Source organism: Acomys minous (genome assembly GCF_964271855.1).
Source record: "Acomys minous genome assembly, chromosome: 20".
NCBI classification, from domain to species: Eukaryota; Metazoa; Chordata; class Mammalia; order Rodentia; family Muridae; genus Acomys; species Acomys minous.
This window is the reverse complement of record NC_140502.1, coordinates 23,651,098-23,668,122: the sequence shown is the minus strand read 5'-3', so window position 1 is coordinate 23,668,122 and position 17,025 is coordinate 23,651,098. Positions and strand designations below refer to the sequence as shown.

The window sequence follows — 17,025 nt, the reverse complement described above, 5'->3', positions numbered from 1 at the left end:
CCTGGTTGTCCTGTAACTCACTTTAGAGACCAGGCTGGCCTCGAACTCACAGAGCTTCACCTGATGGGGTTAAAGGATGCCCCCATGCCCAACTGAGTCTTGATTGCCTTACGAGTAAAGGAAGAAAAGAGTACTTGTCGGCCACCTGCATGGTCTCAAACGCCCAACAGGAGTGTATAACTCCAGAGTGACGTTAGGGCCAGGGACACAGCTAGGCAGGGAACAGAGCTTCCCTCTAACCTGCTACCTGAGTTTAATCTGCGGGACCCTCGTGGTGAAAGCAGAAAATCAACTCCCACAGGTTGTCCTCTGACCTCCATGTGTGTGTGGCCCCCCCCTCTCTCTCTCTCTCTGACTGTCTCTCCCTCTGTCCCCCTTCTCTGTGTGTGTCTCTCTCTGTCTCTGTCTGCCCCCTCTCCCTGTCTCTGCGTCTCTGTCTCTCTCTCTCTCTCTCTCCCTCCCTCTCTCTCTCTCTCTCTCTCTCTCTCTCTCTCTCTCTCTCTCTCTCACACACACACACACACACACACACACACACACAGGAAATAAGGCACTTCTGATGGTCAGTTTCGGCCCACCTATGTCCTGAAGAGCTCCAGCAGGCCGGAGCCCTGCACCAGGGCTCCGAGCATGGCAAACATGGCGTCTAAAGGGTTTGCCCTTTCCCCTTCCCCCTTCACTTGTGAAACTAGTCGATCACATTCCTAAAGCTAGCTACCAAGGTCCAGTCCATGCTTGGCCACTTTACAATGCCTGACTCATTCCTGAGGGTGATCGCCAAGGTTCAACTCTCACAACATCAAGGCCCAGCAGTCAAAATTCGTTATTTTTGGTTAAGCCAATTAAAACGCCCAATAAAAATTCACAAACACGTCCTAGCTCATTGTAACAGAGCCTCCACCGTTTCCCTCCTTAAACTAACACTTGCAAAGCTATTGGCTGCTGTTTCTGAGCGGTTCAGATTCAACCACCTTGTCTTTCTGCCATGCGTAACAAAGAATCTTCTTGTGTTTGGTTTGTACTTGGAAATTAGTGTTTCAGTGTGGTCTGTGTGTAATCCAGGGCCCAGAGGGGAGCACCCCACAGTACTTGGGTTCCTTCAAGTCCACAAATGGCTGTCAGTCAGTAACCAATGGCGTTACTAATTTGGTTCACCAGCTCTTCATAATATTCACTATATTCCAGAAAGTGCTCCCGGTGAGTCCTATTCTGAAGAGAAAACCAATTGAGAACTTCCGTATCTTCCTTAAAAGGAGTACCAAGGGCCAAAGTTACCGCCTATGGACTCATGATCATAACTCCCGGTTTTGGAGTCGTCTCATGGGACACATTGGGACACTACCTAAGCCCACCTGTGCCTCGCCAAGCAAACACTTTCTTGACCGTTATGAAAACTCTTTTACGATATTGTATTTCATTCTCTTACAAGCTAATGCATCTGTCTCTGAGTGAAGGGGGGTCCACTTTCTGCTTAGGATCTCCTCTGTGACCACTCGGAGGAGTTATCACCTCAGGCCCGGCTTGGTCCCTGCTTCTTTCAATGGCTACCCTGGTTTGGTTCTTCCAGAATTCAACAGATTGAGCTTCAGGTGGTCACTCAATGAAGATATTGGTCCATCTCTCCTGGGCCAGATCTCAAGGTCATACTCAGCAGTAGATCAAATGAGACAAGTATCTGTGCGATTTTCCAGCCAGCAAAATAGACATCTATCTATACCAACAACCCTCCATACCTGACTGTCTTGTTACCAACCGAGACAGCAAGGCCACTGGGCCGGTCGGTAGGTAGGGTCTGTGTCCATCCTTAGCCTTAAGAAGTTACTGAAGGAAGAGACTTCTACTTTGCCCTCTTATAAAAATATAAGGGTCCATATTTGAGGGAGGAAGTGATACTAGGTAGGCAGGGCTGTAGACATGGCAGATGGCAGAAGAAATTGCAACTGTGTCTTAGAGGCTGTGGCTACTGATTGTCAAAATGTCCCTTGGTGATTGAGCATCCTTGAAGCAGTTCTTCCCACTAGACTAGAAACAAAGGCGTTAGGGAATCTCCCAGGGTCCACAAGTGCACACTAGCAGAGGACCAGCTTCATCAAAGGACCCTGACTTCACTATAATATAATTTGCATTGCAGCTTTGTCCTCCTGCATCCCTAGAGCTCTTCAGGAAAATCCAGGGAATAAGTACCTTAAAGGGAGGAATGGCTGCACCAGGATTTGGGAGAGAAGAAAAGGTCATTTCATTCTCACGAATATCCGCTTACGTCATAAATATTTATTAAAAACTCCTCACAGCAGCAACAAACCCACCATCTCTTGCTACGACCCCATTTCAGGTCAGCCCTCTCTAAGCACTTTGATGCATGGTCATCACTGGGCTTTGCCAAATATGCACAGTCTTAATGTTTCTCAGCTGAATTCTTTCCCTTTAAAAAGAGAGGAGTGTCTCTCTAGTGTGGTAACAGAGTCACGGGGCCAAGGGCCACCTCTGAACACTGTGTCTGAGGCTGAGCCATGAGCACGTGGCCGCTTGAGGGACGTTTCATACCCAAACAGCGACCCCTTCCGAAGCTTCCTCGCACTCTTCTCCTGTAACCACGCCCTTGCTCCCCTTTAAATACTTGGCCTTCCATCCCACCCTGCCAGACAGTAGCAATTTAATTCTGCTCCAGCCTCCCCTTCACTGCGCAGGCAGAAGGGACGAGACCCCCAGCCCTGGCTCCTCGGTGCTGTCAGTGTCCTTTCTCCCTCGTCCCTTAAATTCTAACACTGAAGTCCACAGTGCTGGGGAAAGATGTACTTCCACCCTTGTAATTAGCATCAGTAACTCCCAGGCTTCCCCAACACAGTCCTCCAACCATCAGCTCTCGAACTGCAGCCGGTCCCATCTTCCATTAAGCTGTCCCCAAACTCAAGGCCCTGCACCTCCTTATGCCCACGCTGCCCTCAGGACGCCCCGAGATCTCCACCCGGCATCATCACACACCTTCCCTCACACCCTCAGACGGGAAACTGAGTCCGGCTCTCCACCAACTCTGTCCCAGCACCCTAGACGCTGCTGAGTGCAGAGCGATATTCACAGGGCGAGTGCATAATGGAACTCCCTGGAAGAAAGTGTTGCACTGACTGCCGTTATTTCATCTCTATTTCTTGGCCTTGTTCCAATAGGATTTTTCCTTTCGTCAGTTCACCAAAAGTTATGAAAGATGTCCCTGTTACTAAGCCAGCGGCGTGCGCTCTGTGATCCGAATAACCAGCAGCGCTCGACACACGCCTTCCAGCTTAGTGTATTTGTTTTCCACTTGGCTTCCAATGGCCTCCACCAATTTCTCTGATCATTTTTTCCTTGTTGATTGGATTCGAGAATTAAATCCTCACTGTAACTCTGTGAGAAATCGCCACCCTTCCTTCTACTTAAAGGTGATGAAACCAAGTGAGAGAGAAACCGGGCAGCTCACCAGGCTTATCAATGGCAAAGCCGGAGTCTGTCTGTCTGTCTGTCTCTGTCCACCTCCCACCTCTTTCCCCATCCAGTCATGCATCGGTTCATCCGTCCGCTCCTCAACCTCCCCAGGGCTTCTCCCACTCTGCCCAGCTGATTCTGCCGCTGCTCACGCACCCACACGCGCAGACAGCGTCCTCTTGGCACAAGCACTCATCTCCACCCACGAATCCCACAGTGGGGAGAGAACCGGGGGAGACAGCAGGAGGCAGACACACTGGCGTGCAACGTGGGTCTACATATTTACTCAATGCTTTCAGACTGGGCTCAGCAGAGGGGAGGGACAGGGAAGGGACACACAGGGCATCTGTCAGTCACTGCAACTTCTGGGAGGCAGCAAGTCTTCAAGTCTTCACTGCCAGGGGTGACTGATCAGTTGGAACTGCAAGAGACAGATGCTTAGCCCTTCATCCTGCACACTGAGCAGCTACCCACCCGCACTCCCTCCTTCCGTCGTCCCCAAAGACCTGGCTTCTGCCCTCCGTCCTCACCATGGGGAGAAGTCCTGCGCTCTCCACTTCTCCACGGATGTCTGCATATCATTAGCCTGGTCCCCATCAAAGTTTCCACAGGCCCCACACAGCATGGCTGCATGGCTATCGCTGACCATCACATCCAGGTGCCCGTCTTTTCCAAGCCATACCTGGATGCCAGCCTTCTGGTGGACAAGCATGGAGCCCTCGGGCAGCCTCCTCACAGACACAGATGTTAACACGTTAGCTGGGAGGTCCACTCGGAGACCGTTCACCTGGTGGGGGGAGGAGGGTGGACCAGTGAGACTTGAGTGGCAGAGCAGCTGCGGGGCCACCAAGGCTGGAGTCCTCATGCACAAGGACCAATCAAGCAGGAGGGGCAGGTGCTGGGCGGGATGGGCCCTGGAGAGGAGGGTTAGGAGGAGGACGGACAGGTGAGAAGACAGCTGGGGATGTGTGGACGCTCAGCCCACTGTGCATGCTAATGCTTTTCTAATATAAAGTTAAACCAGTTAGTTAATGTACGTGCCCATGCCCTGATACAAGGGTGGAGGTCAGTTGGCGACTTGTGGGAAGTGGTTCCCTCCATCCACCCTGCAAGTTCCAGGAATCAAATTCAGGTCCCATCGGGCTTTGGTGGCTTATTTCCCCACTAAACCATTTCACTGACCCAATAATAACTTATTAATCTTTGGAGACTATCTTTCTGTATATGTTGATAAGGCGAGGAAGAAGAGGAGGAAGAGGAGGAGGAGGAAGAAGAGGAAGAAGGAGAAAGGCATGATCCAAAGCATCTCTACAACTTTCCAAGGCTGAGACAAAACAGTTATGTTTCTTTACTGGACAGGGAAACAAACCAGGGATTCAAATCTTAAACTATTGAGTTATAGTTTTCAAAATAAAGGACTCTGCAGATTTCCGTGAGCAACTGGACCTCTAACAGAAGAAACGCTATCAACTCTTTCTGTAGGGCTCATGTCTGAATGGAGGCAACGACCCTAGTGATGCCATGACCGCACGGGAAATTTCTGGTTTCTTATCAAAGGCTGCAGACGCAGCAGCCTGGTAGTTGCTTTCCGGTTTCTGTCTGTTTTCCTTGATGGATTGAGCTTTCTGATGTTAGATTCCTGGGTGAAATTTCTTGTGAGGATGAAACTTGTCAAGTGATAAGTCAGAAACCTAGAGGTGTAAACTCCCGACAGTGTAACAGGGGCCTCTGGCTTTCCCAGATATGGAGCCAGTCCATTCCTTTTCCCCCAAGGACATTCGTGATTGGTTTCCTGTCACTGCCAGCCAGTGGGGTCTTGATTAAAGCCAACAACAGAGCTGTATCCTGTTACTTGCGTGTAAGAGCTCAGGCCAAGGACAGGGCCCAGGCTGACATGTAGAGATGGGTACAGTCCAGGAAAAAAAGATGCAGAGATCTGGATGAAGAAAGCAGACCGAGAGGCCCCCAGGCAGGCGGGACGTAGGACACAGTGACAGGTAGAAGGACAGCCCAGAGAGGACACCCCTGCCCCCTGTGCCCAGGCTTACCCACACGCCCTTGCTTGGGATCACAGTCACCATCCCATCCTGGAAGAAGATGTGGACCTCGCCCACGACCTTGTTGTTGCCATGACAAGGCTCGACATCAGCAACCACACGGTACCAGGGCACGCTCTTCTGGAGTCCAGGGCAGCGAGAAGAAAGCTCGTAGACACCAGGGGAGCTGATGGTATTGTGAGCTCCATCAAAGGTAGTGAGGTTGGCACCCACACTCAGGGAGCAGAGACCACGGGCAGCATGGCAGTCCCGGACTCCTGCTTGGATCTCACAGACCTGGCCAGATGGGCAGCCAGCTGCGTGGCATGTCAGGCCGGTGCTTGGGGAGCAAGAGCAGCGCTCGCTGCAGTCTGAGGCCATCAGCGAGGAGTTCACCTGCGCACAGAAAGGGATGGATGGTGTGCATTCACACAGAGGGGGAACCACAGAAGTCCCCAGTAGCAAACGGCTTGGATGCCCTCTACCCAGGACTGTGATTTGTAAATAAGATACAGCAGTGACCTGGCTGTGCGGAGTTCACGTCTTGACTCAAGGGCCTTGACATTCCTCCCCATCACTGCTCTGTCTCTGTCTTTGTCTCAGAGTGTGCCCAGTTACTGCGCTCACAAGCCTGAGTTAGTCAATTGGAGGATTAAAGAGCACTTGGAGATAATGCTGCCGATGCAGGCTAGCTGCCATGGTCTGAATACGGCTTGTCTATGTGAACCCAAGAGCTCGTTCCCCCAAAGCATTATATATATGAAGACATTGGAAACTTCATGCTTGGAAGGGAGGACTCTGGGGAGTGACTAGGTTAATAGAGTCACCAAGGCAGAACCCTCATGACGGGAACATGGTGGGTTTTAAGAACAGGGAGAGACCACACACTGGCAGGGCATGCACCTGCTCCTGCCATGGCACCTGAAGCCAAGGGGGCTTCATGAGAGCCTGCGCTGTGAGCGCTGTTCACACTTCCAGCCTCCAACACTGTGTTCTTCACCAAGCCATTTTCTCCACAGAGCGGCTTGCGTTAGGTTTTCTTCCAGCAACGGAGCAAGAACATTAGTCTAGAAACCAAACCAACTTCATCTGACCAGTTGGGTGAGTAGGACGCACAAAAACAAAATAAGAAGGTGCCAGAACACTTGGCCCATTCTGGAAACACGGCTTTATAAAGCAAACAGAACCGGCCTAAAGCAACGCATTAGAAGTGATTTGTAACACTGCAAAAGCTAACTTTATATGTGAAGGCGGCCAGTGTGTCCCCACAGCATACAGCACAGAGGACACTGCCCTGGAGAAGCATTTCCTTGTGTAACAGCACCCCAGCCCAGATGGTAACACAACTGACGCCATGTTCAAGGCACCATTTTGACCTTAAAACCCAGCGCGTAGGCCCCAACACCTGCCAAAAATGGAAACAAAGACCTAATCCACCCAAGACCTCACGCACAGTTTCAGAAAAGTCCGGAAAGGAGCTCACCTCCCTTTGGCTTTTGTAATTCTGTGTCTTGCTAACTGAAGTGTGACAGCCAGGATGTGATTTGGGAACACAAGAGACGAAGGGCGTGAAGACTCTGGGCTGAGAATGAGGACTTGGCTTTGAGCTTTGCGCGCGTCTATGTGGAGGGTCTCTGGAGCGCTCACCTCACCTCACAGCTCACTACCCTCCCGGGTGTCTCTCCCCTCACCAGCGGCTCCTCCTCACTCCTCTCACAGAAGCCACCTGTGGCCGTGGGCTCTGCAGATAGAGTTATCTCCCAGCTACTTTTGCCATATGGTGATTTCATCAGATTTTATGAAAACCCTCAGTTGTCCCCTGGCACAGAGAGAAGCAGTTAGCATAGAGGGCTTTTCTGGAACAACTCGTGAGACATGGTTAAAATCCACAGATGAGATCACTGTGTTGAGTCAACGTTGCTTTCCTGGTTTTGATAACTGTCATGTGCATCATATAAATGAGTTCCCTTGTCTTTAAGCGTGAGGCTGGGAGGTGCAGGGAGCTGTTCAAAGAAGGGGAGCCCGGAAGCTGCTGACCTGACCTAGGGGACCCTGGATGGTCTCCAGCAGACAGTGAGACCCAAAAGGAAGGAAGGAAACGTTGGCTCCCCTTGCAATTGGCACACAGTCTCTGGGGTACAATTTCCCTGTAAAATGGGATGAACGGCAATCATATCTGTCTTGTTGGACTGTTATGGGTACAAAAGGAATTGACATTGGAAATGACTTACGCTCACAGAGAGCTCTCAAAAAGCATCAGCAAGAATGTTACCTACTAAATGCCAAAGCACCCTGGTGAGTAACTGGTAGCTGAGCCGCCCACTGCACTATCATAAAACTGTTCTTTTTGCTGAATGGGATGCACGGTAGGATGAGGCTTACACTCTCTGGGTACCACCTGTCCTGAGTACCAAGCGCCTATGGAGCCAGGATGAAGAGGTGCAGAGACGGGAGGGTAGCGGAGGAATGCCCCCACACCAAAAGACAGCAACTCACAGTTCCTGGGACCAGGCACGCTAGCTTAAGTGGGAACGTGTGTTTGCAGGGTTTATCCTGGTTCTGTGGGTGGGGGATCCCATGGACACCCACAAAAGAATGATGCGGGGAGATGTTGTGTCACACAGAGAAGTGATGGCAGAGCCAGAGGGAGGGGCAGGCAAGGACGAGATTCTCCTCAGGATCCTCTCATGACAATGTCCCTTCCATCCCTTTGATGTTAGGGTGGTGAGCCTGGTCTTTGAGTCCTGGCCTCCAAACTGTGGGGAACTAAGCTCTCTTGTTCTGACCTGCTGAGTCTGGGGTGACTTAGTACAGTGGCCACAGCTGGGAGCAGGTAATGCTCCCCTCACCCCACCCCACCCCCCGTGTCTTGAACAGAAACCCAGGGCACAGCAGCTCTGAATGTCCCTCCAGCCCCTCCACCCACACGGCCCGCTTGGAGCCCCCACTCACCGGCATATATTGACCGTTGTGGGTGCAGCCGCAGTCGTGTGCAGGAATGCACACACCCTGGGAGAGCAGGAAGTGATCGTCACACTCACATCCTTCAAAGCAGCGAGTGGTGCAGCCAGTGAGGCCGGAGAGCGCAGCACAGGAGCCCTGACAGGAGCGTGTGCAGACAGAGTAGTGGCTGTGGGCAGGGCACGGGAGAGCTGTGGGGAGAGAGGCGAGACGGGTCGCGGTGTTGTGATACGTTGACTCTCTGAATCTCAGGCCTGGGATGAGTGATTGTTTACTCTGGATGTAACTGTCCCTCAAACAAACAAACAAACAAGCCTGTTGGTCCCCAGTCCTGGGTTCATGACTGAGGGGCCTCTGACCTATTCAATGAACTCATGTTTGAACAGAATACGGGAAGACTGCAAAGCATTTGTTGAGGAAACCTACTAGTTGTGTGCAGTTCACTAGGGTTCTCTCTTGCCCCACGTTTTCCTTGTCTCTGATTCTTGGCCACCACGAAATGAACAGCTCTGTTTGTCATGTCCTCTCTCCCATGACCTGCCTCAGCACATGCTCCACTGACAGGCAAGCCAAGCCCCAAACCCTGCTGCCGCCACACACACAGAAATCTGTGCGACCACAAACCAGAAGAAAGCCGCCCTCTTTTTTTTTTTTTTTTAAGATGCCCATGTATTTCTCAGGGCCACGAGGAGCTAACCCAGAAGTTGCCATGGAGACGTGAGGCCCTTGCCGTGGCTGTTGCTGGCTGTGTGGCTCGTGTGCTTGTAAACATGGTTTCTGGCAGGTGTTTGGGGAGGTGGGTGGCACACCCTGCAACCCTGTGAGCGGGGCTTCCTGCCAGGTCCAGTGGGAGCTCAGGAGAGAAGGCTGACAAGGTATCAGATCGGATGCTTGAGAGAGGTCTGGAGTGGAAACCAGGAGTCTTTCGGGAGCGGGAGTGCCATTGGTGTCACACCCTGCCAGGGAATCGCTCTATAGTCTGCCAACATCCAGAGAACTTGAAGATAAGGGAAATCATTTAACAGAGAACACGTCTAGGCAGCTCCGCATTCTGCCAGTAGCTTGGCGTTCCTGGCTGGTTTAGTCGGGTTTTATAGTTAGTATCAAGAACAGGATCAGAGCATAAATATTTGCCAAGCTTGCAAGGCTGGTCAGGAAAAGCCCGTGTGCTGAGGGCTAAGAAAGGCATGGTTCCTCTAGGGACCACGGGTACTAGATGAAAGCCAGACATGTTGCACTTGGACATCAGTCACCGTGATTGGAGGATGTCTTGGGAATCATCAAGACCTGACAATCATGACCTGAAAGGGGGAACACTTTTTCCCCTTGAGGAAGTGGAGCGACTGGGGCACCTCATGCATACGGGGCCACCTAGACGGCTGCCTCCCCCAGAGTTACTTCCACCATGCTCACTTGTCTGTCGAGGCACTCCGAGACCACTGCAGACATGGTCACGGGACACAGACCTCTGACAACCGCTCGGGCTGGCGTCAGACAATGAAGTCATCTGCATGGAGAGGAGTTCATGGGAATCAATGTGTCGTGCAGCAGTTTCAGGGGTCGGTGGCTTGCACCCGGGTTTCAAAAATATCCCCGAGGGGCCAGGCAATGTGTATCAGGGACAGGGTTGCTGAGCGCTGTGCCTCTGAGAGGGTGGGGTGTGAGCTGTGACAATGAAGCTGAGGAAACCAGGGATGTAGAGAGAGCAGGGGTGTGGACCGGAGGAAAGCAGCAGGCGAGAAGGGGGAGGGGGGGAGGCACGGGGAGCATGAAGCTTGCAGCTGGCGAGGCCTGTAGACCAGGGACTCTCTCAGCTCTCTGGGGCTCCCACCATGCCAGTATTTACCCTGCTGGGTTTCGGCCTTACTTTGGTCCCCTTTCTCCCTTATACGCGCCCACCTTTTGTTTTTAGTGTAGGAGTGTGCACCATGCTATACCACTCGTGTTGGGAACATGCCACTGTATTTTTCAGTTTGCAGAGGCTCACAAGCAAGGGGCTGCACTGGATCTCGGACTTGGACGTTTGCAACACTCTGGGAACCGTAAAGGCTTTGGGATGGGCTGGATACGGTTTTCACTGTTATACACATACAGGTCTGTTGGGATCAAGGGTGGAACGTAACAGTTTGGAAATGAACAGTTTTCCCCAAAGCATGTATGTTGAAGACTTGGTCTCCTTAGTGGCTGGATCATTGACTGGTACCTGAGTCACGAATGCTCTGGCTTTATCAATGCCTAATCCACTGGTGGCTATGTAGTTTGACGGTGTTACTGGGTGCAGATGGATCTATCTGGAGGCTGGGCTTGATGGAAGGTCAGCTAGAATGTGCCTCTCAAGACTCTCTATGGCCCGCGGCCCACTTCTATGTCTGTGCCTGTGTCTGTTATCACTATCTCTTTACAGCTTCCTGGTGGCAGTGAAGTGACACACGCCTACCACAATCCTGTCCTCTGTCAGACCCAAGGGGGCATGCAGTTACCGTGAGCAGTCTGAAGCCCCGAGCTGCATAAGTCCTCAAAACCTGTTTCCTTCAAGCATTTGCCTAAACCCTTTGCCTACGACTCCCCATCCCACTGGAGCATCTATCTGATTTTCTCAATGAACCCTAGTCACTTTAGCTGTCGCTGTTTATCCTGGTGGACGTGAGCTTTTCAGTGCAGCTTCTCCCGTGCTTGTGACCTCTGCAATACTGTGTTAGGTTTTTGTGCCAGCTGGGGAGAGTGGACTTGTGACTGGAATCTGAGACCCCAGAGGCAGAAGGAGAGCCATAGAGGATGCTAGGGCAGAGCTAGGGGAAGCCCTGTCATAGGCGGGGACTTCCCCTGAGCAGCAGACAGGGAAGGAGGGCCCGGCGGCGGGGGTGGGGCAGGGTGAGGGGTGGCGGGGTGAGGGGGTGGCGGGGTGAGGGGGGCGGGGTGAGGGGGTGGCGGGCTGAGGGGGGCGGGGTGAGGGGGTGGCAGGGTAAGGGGGGCGGGGTGAGGGGGGCGGGGTGTCGCACAGGGGCCCACAGACACTCACGGCAGAAGCTGTCTGTCCTCCAGGGCTTCACTGTGGCACCAGCTGCCTGACAGGCTGCAGTATAGGCTGCCAAGCTCCGGCAGAGATAGGCTTTATCGCCCTTGTGGGCACACATGTCATACACGCATTGACGGAAGTATTCCAAGGGACTCAGGACCTTGTGGCAGGCTGCAAAGGAGCCTTGGGGGTCCCGGATCATGCCGCAGGCTTCATTCCTCTCATATTTCTGTGTCTCCTCTGCCAAGCACACAGGGCAGCCCTGGGGCCCGCAGCCTTCCCCACAGCCTAGGGAGGAGCCGGGAGCTCGCCAGGCAGCTCCGAAGGCCTCCACGCTGGGGGCTGCCGCTCCACTGGGCAGCACAAAGTCATCGCTCCAGTTCCCGTTGAAGTTCCCACAGAGGCCACAGAGTCGCCCCCGGAAGGGACTAGGGATGGACATGAGGATGTGGTTGTCACCGTCAAAGAGAACCTTCATCCCCTTGTTTGTCTGCAGGATCATGTTTCGGCCTTCAGCAGTCACACTCACGTGGCCTACAGCCACAGGCAGAGCCACGGCTTCGCCATCCACGGTCACCTGGGTGGAAGGGTCAGTTAGGACGAGGGTGCCAGCACCTCAGCCTAAGGCAGGTTCTGCTAGCTCCTGTACAGAGTGTTGTCCATCTCAGGCCTTCGTGGACTAGAAGCAGATCCTGTTACACTCCCAGGCTGGGGCCATGCCTATACTAAACTCCTAGGTGGCACCTTTACCCACATCCCCAGGACTCTCAGGACAGGGCTGTGCTATTCCCACACTCGGGAGTTTGTCGCGGTCCTCTGAGATGCTATAGGATGAGGCCCAGGACGGGGCTAACTCCCTATCAGAACCGTGGGCGCGGTCGTATGCACTCACCTGGGGTCCTTGAGCCAGGCCCACAACCTGGCCTGCCACAGTCACCACCACTCGCCGGGGGTCTCCAGCCGAGTTCTTCTCAAGGACAATGGAAAACTCCTCATCACCAGGTTTTGGGTGACAGACACTGGCCAAGACATATGAGCAGGAGCCATGAAGGTCATACACCCGTCCATCAAGGGTGACGTAATGGACGCCGCCGTTGGCCAGGCAGTGGCCACAACCAGAGGGATGGCAAGCCTGAATCCCGTTCTCCACCCGGCACTCCTCGTAGGGCTCACAGTCTGCACCTTCCTGGCAGCTGACCTCACCGCCTGGCCCGCACTCGCAGCGCCGCTCACACTCGGGGCCTGGGTAGAAGGTGGCACCCAGCAGGTGGTAGCGTCCCTCATAGAGGCAGCCGCACTGGCCCACGGGCACACAGGTATCACCACTCAGCACGAAGCCAGGGTCACAGACACAGCCCTCACGGCAGGTGGATTCACAGCCCTCGGGGGCTGAGAGGGTCGGGCAGCTCACAGGGCAGGAGTCACCACAGAGCTGGTAGTGACTGTTGGCAGGGCACTGGAGGGCTGTGGGCGGAGAGGAAGAGTCAGGCCGAGGCAATGGCGGCACCAGGAGGAGAGTGTGGGTGGGAGAGACTGACTGAGGCTACCTGGTGCCTCTGGCTTGGCCTGGGACTTGACCTAGAACATGTGACCAGGGCAGTGATATGTGTGATTCCGCGTGTGGGGCATGACCAGGTCTCCTGAGAAGGGTTGTCACCCTGACAAGTACTCCTAAAGCAAGTGACTGTCTGGGGGATATGACCACATGCAACTGACCAGAGCAGTCTATGCGTGGGTGTGAGTGTGACTAGAGACCATGTGTGTGGGAGACCGGTGAGCCTGACTAAAGACAGTGATTGGCTGACACTGACACGGTGGGCCTGATGCAACACATCTGCCTGAAAGAGCTACCCCACAACCTCCTGACTCAGTCCACTTGGATCTGCCGGGAGCAGGTCCTGATTGCAGCTGAGCATGTCTGATGTCTGGCCAGCATGTGGCAGGCGGTATGCGGCCTCCCCAGACACCACTGGGCTATCCGACCACTCCTGTCTGCCTAGCTCTATCCAGTGTGGGAGATGGTCCAGGGGCTTGTGACCAGGTGTCACTCGCTTGGCCTCTCACAGGGGTTCCTCGCTGAGTAACTGTCACTGGGTCATATCCAAGTCTACCAGGAACATGAACCTCCAGAGTGGGCTGCACCCAGGGTTTCTGACTTCCGGTGGGCACCTGGGTTCCCCCTACCCCACTGGTGTTTTTCAGCATTAGTGCCAGGGCGTGTCTCTGACAGGAGACGGTGGGGATGGACCTTGAGATTCACCGAAGCAACAGGGCTCTTGTCTTAGAGCCCCTGAAATGTGTCGGGGGAGACCCTGTCTGTGTGGAGCTGCACAGGTCGGTACTCACGACAGAAGTCCGGCTTCCTCCACTCTTCAAGTTGGGCCCCGGCAGCCTGACAAGCTGCCACATAGGTGGCCACGGCAGGACAGAGGCCTCCTGGATGGCCCTGAACCTGACAGGCATCCAGCAAGCAAGCCTCTAAGTACTGTGTGGGTGGCACAAGGCTGTGGCAGGGTGCTAGCGGGCCTTTGGGGTCCGAGATTATGCCGCAGGCGTCGGGGCCACGGAAGGACTCCTGTTGCTCGGGTGTGCAGGGCTGTGGGCAGGGCCCAGGCTGGCACTGATCACAGCCTGGTGTTCCTCCCACCTGCCAGCCCTCAGGTTTGCCACCCACTGCTGTGAGGTCATCGCTGGGATCTTTGTTGTAGTTCCCGCAGAGGCCACAGAGGGCGCCAGCATAGGCTGCAGGCACGTGCAGGCGCAGGAAACTGTTCCCATCAAAAGCCAAGGAGATCCCTGAGGCAGTGTTCACCACAGTGTCTGCTCCACTTAAGTAAACGCTCAGCTGCTGGCCCACATGGAAAGGCAGAGCAACGAACTCCCCGTTCACCTGCGGGTCCGGGAGAGGGTGAGAGGTGAGAGGCACTGATAATTTTGCAAATGATTCCATGACTTAAGAGATATGGTCTTCAAAACAGTTTTCTTCCCCTGCTACTGTAAAAGGAGAAATGTGGAGTCATGGACTGTTTTTTATTTTGTTTAAATTGTTTGTTTTTGCCCCCTGTAGCAGGGAAGAACTATTGTAGCTGTTGCAAGTCTCCACAGCCTTCCTACCTCAGTCTCTGACAGCTGGATTACCAGATGTGACACACCCTCATCAGACTATGTCCTTGGCTTTTAGCGTTAGCCTGAAGCAGACATTTTCTGACAAGCCACCCTGCAGAGGAATGCTGGAAGGCTGAGCCTGGGGAAGCCAGCGGCTTGCAGCCTTCCTGCTGCCACAGGCTGGGTGCTGAACCAGCCTCTGCTCCTGCCAAGCTGGGAAAGGCGCTCCCGGGCAATGGTCACCTCATTCTCTCCTGCACAGCAGAGGCTCGGATGGCTTCTGTGTGGCCCACAGCCCACTCACCTGTAGCTTCCGCGGCCACTGGGCACTGAGGGTCAGTCTGAGGCCATAGATATGCAGAGTGACGCTGCGGGTGTAGCTGACAGCCTGGCTGCCCCTGTGCTCGTTAGCCACAGTGACATTGAAGTATTCAGTCCCTGAGGGTGATGCATGGCAGGGTGCGCTCAGGAGGTACTCGCAGGTGCCTTGGAAGTCAAACCGGTGACCATCGAGGGTGACATAATGGGGATCACCCCAGGCTTGGCACTCAGCTGTGCTTGTAGGTTGGCAGCCTAGCTGGCCAGAGGGCAACAAGGCACACTCCTCACCCCGCCCACAGCTGGCCGCCTTGCAGACTAAGGAGTCACCACCAGGTCCACAGTGACACTTCTCAGAGCAGGTGAAATCAGTCCAAAACTCAGTGCCGGCTTCGTGGTATGTGCCATTGACCCAGCAGCCACAGCCGCCGTCCAAGGGAACACACTGCTCGGCACTCAACACGAAGCCCTGGTCACACTGGCATCCCTCCACACAGGGCCCGTCACACACAGGTGGGGCTGTGTGGCGTGCTGGGGGTGGGCAGCTGGCTGGGCACGGTGGGCCACAGAGCTCATAGTGGCTGTTGTCAGGGCAGGAGATCTCTGTGGGGAGAGGAAGGGAGGGAGAGCCGTGGTGTTGGAGTGGGGGGACACTGAGACTCCCAGCTCCAGTGACACGGTCAGAGAGGGACACAGAGACAAAGTAGAGGAGATGGAGTGAGAGGCCGACGGGGAGGTGACGAGCTCCAGGCACGGACAGACACAGCCAGGAGACAGAGACCAACAGGAGCCAGATGGAAGATGCCAAAGAGTTAAGGCAGCGCAGCCCTGCTGAGACAGTGTTTGTTTTGTGCCCACCCCTTGCCCGGCTCCCCACCACTCACCACAGCCGGCCTGAGTCCTCCAGTCCTCGATTTTGATGCCAGCAGCCTGGCATGCAGCAGCGTATGCAGCCAGTGCTTTGCATAGGATGTCTTTGATGCCACCACCCAGGCAGACGTCCAGCACGCAGCCCTTGAAGAAGCTTTCAGGAGGCACGTGGCCATGGCAGCTGGCAAAGGGGCCCCCTGTGCCAGGAGCCAGAGGTCCACAGAAGCCAGGACCCTCATATTCCTCCACTTTGTCCTCTGGGCATGTTGGACAGGACCCCTGACATTCGTTCCAGCAGAGAGGGTCCCACCCTGGAACTTGCCAGCTGCCACCCCAGGTGGGTATTGAGGGTGCCACTGTGCCGTTAGGGAAGACTTGGTCATTTTGGGGGTTCTTGTCCATGTTTCCACAGAGCCCACACACTGCACCATGGTAGCTGCTGGGCAGTGTGACCTCTACCCTCCAGTTCCAGTCATAGGTGACCTGAAGGCCGAAGTCAGTCACCAGCACGGCCTTCGAGCCTCCATGAACCACTGAAATCCGCCCACCAGCCAAGTAGACAGGCAAGGCCATGAGAACTCCATTCACCTGGGGAGACAGAGAGGCCAAAAGGGTTCAAGGGAGCAGTGGGCACGGAGCTGCAGCCTCTGCTGTCCTGGGGCCCTCCCTCCCCCTGCCAAGGGCTCCCTCAGGCTGTTGGAGGCAGCCCCATTACAAGCATCGTAGGTATCTCTTCGGGAGGTGACCCCTGTACTCCCCGCCTTTCTGGGTTTTCTCTCTAAAGTCACTCTCTTCCCTCTCTTCCTTGTCACTCCTCCCCCGACCACCCACATCTCCTTCCCCCTCTCTTTCCATGGTCCATCTCTCTAGACATCCCTTCCTGGTCTCCATCTGTGTGCATTTCCTCCCGAGCGCCTGCTCTTCCTGTGCCCCTGCCTCTCTGCATCTCTGTCCCTTCCCCAGAAGCGGTTGGCTCCATGGCCTGCACCCGCCCTCTTCTCCGCCCCGCACCCCCTCTCTGTGAGCTGCTGTTTGCCTATACCTTCCTTCCACGTGAAGGCCGTGGGGCCCACACTTTCCTCCCTGCTCCCCCATGTTCCCTAGCATTTGTAGTCAATCAGTCATGGGGGCTTCCAGGATTCGGCCCCGAGGTGAGCTCTAACTGGTACCACAGCGCGGGGTTGCCAGGGGGAAGATACAAGGCCCTCTGTGTTCAGTCACTTGCACAGTGTCACAGAACTCAGCAGGACAGAGTCTGGA

General features: G+C 54.5%; 2 protein-coding genes across 2 annotated transcripts in view; both read right to left on the bottom strand.

Moving 5' to 3' along the window:
* Positions 1–3,111, bottom strand: part of LOC311591685 (IgGFc-binding protein-like) — a 46,850-nt gene extending 43,739 nt beyond the window's left edge. The window contains exon 1 of the mRNA XM_084771596.1: positions 3,077–3,111. The gene's annotated coding sequence lies outside the window, so the exon portion shown is untranslated. The remainder of the gene's footprint in view (positions 1–3,076) is intronic.
* Positions 3,112–3,721: 610 nt separating this feature from the next.
* Positions 3,722–17,025, bottom strand: part of LOC311591671 (IgGFc-binding protein-like) — a 39,867-nt gene continuing 26,563 nt past the window's right edge. Inside the window, exons 12-20 of the mRNA XM_084771539.1 lie at positions 15,780–16,353; positions 14,882–15,498; positions 13,819–14,362; positions 12,365–12,936; positions 11,476–12,049; positions 8,448–8,647; positions 5,508–5,891; positions 3,990–4,246; positions 3,722–3,880 (exon numbers count right to left, since the gene is read on the bottom strand). Coding sequence (XP_084627665.1) covers positions 3,871–3,880; positions 3,990–4,246; positions 5,508–5,891; positions 8,448–8,647; positions 11,476–12,049; positions 12,365–12,936; positions 13,819–14,362; positions 14,882–15,498; positions 15,780–16,353 — 3,732 coding nt within the window. The 3' untranslated portion in view covers positions 3,722–3,870. The remainder of the gene's footprint in view (positions 3,881–3,989; positions 4,247–5,507; positions 5,892–8,447; positions 8,648–11,475; positions 12,050–12,364; positions 12,937–13,818; positions 14,363–14,881; positions 15,499–15,779; positions 16,354–17,025) is intronic.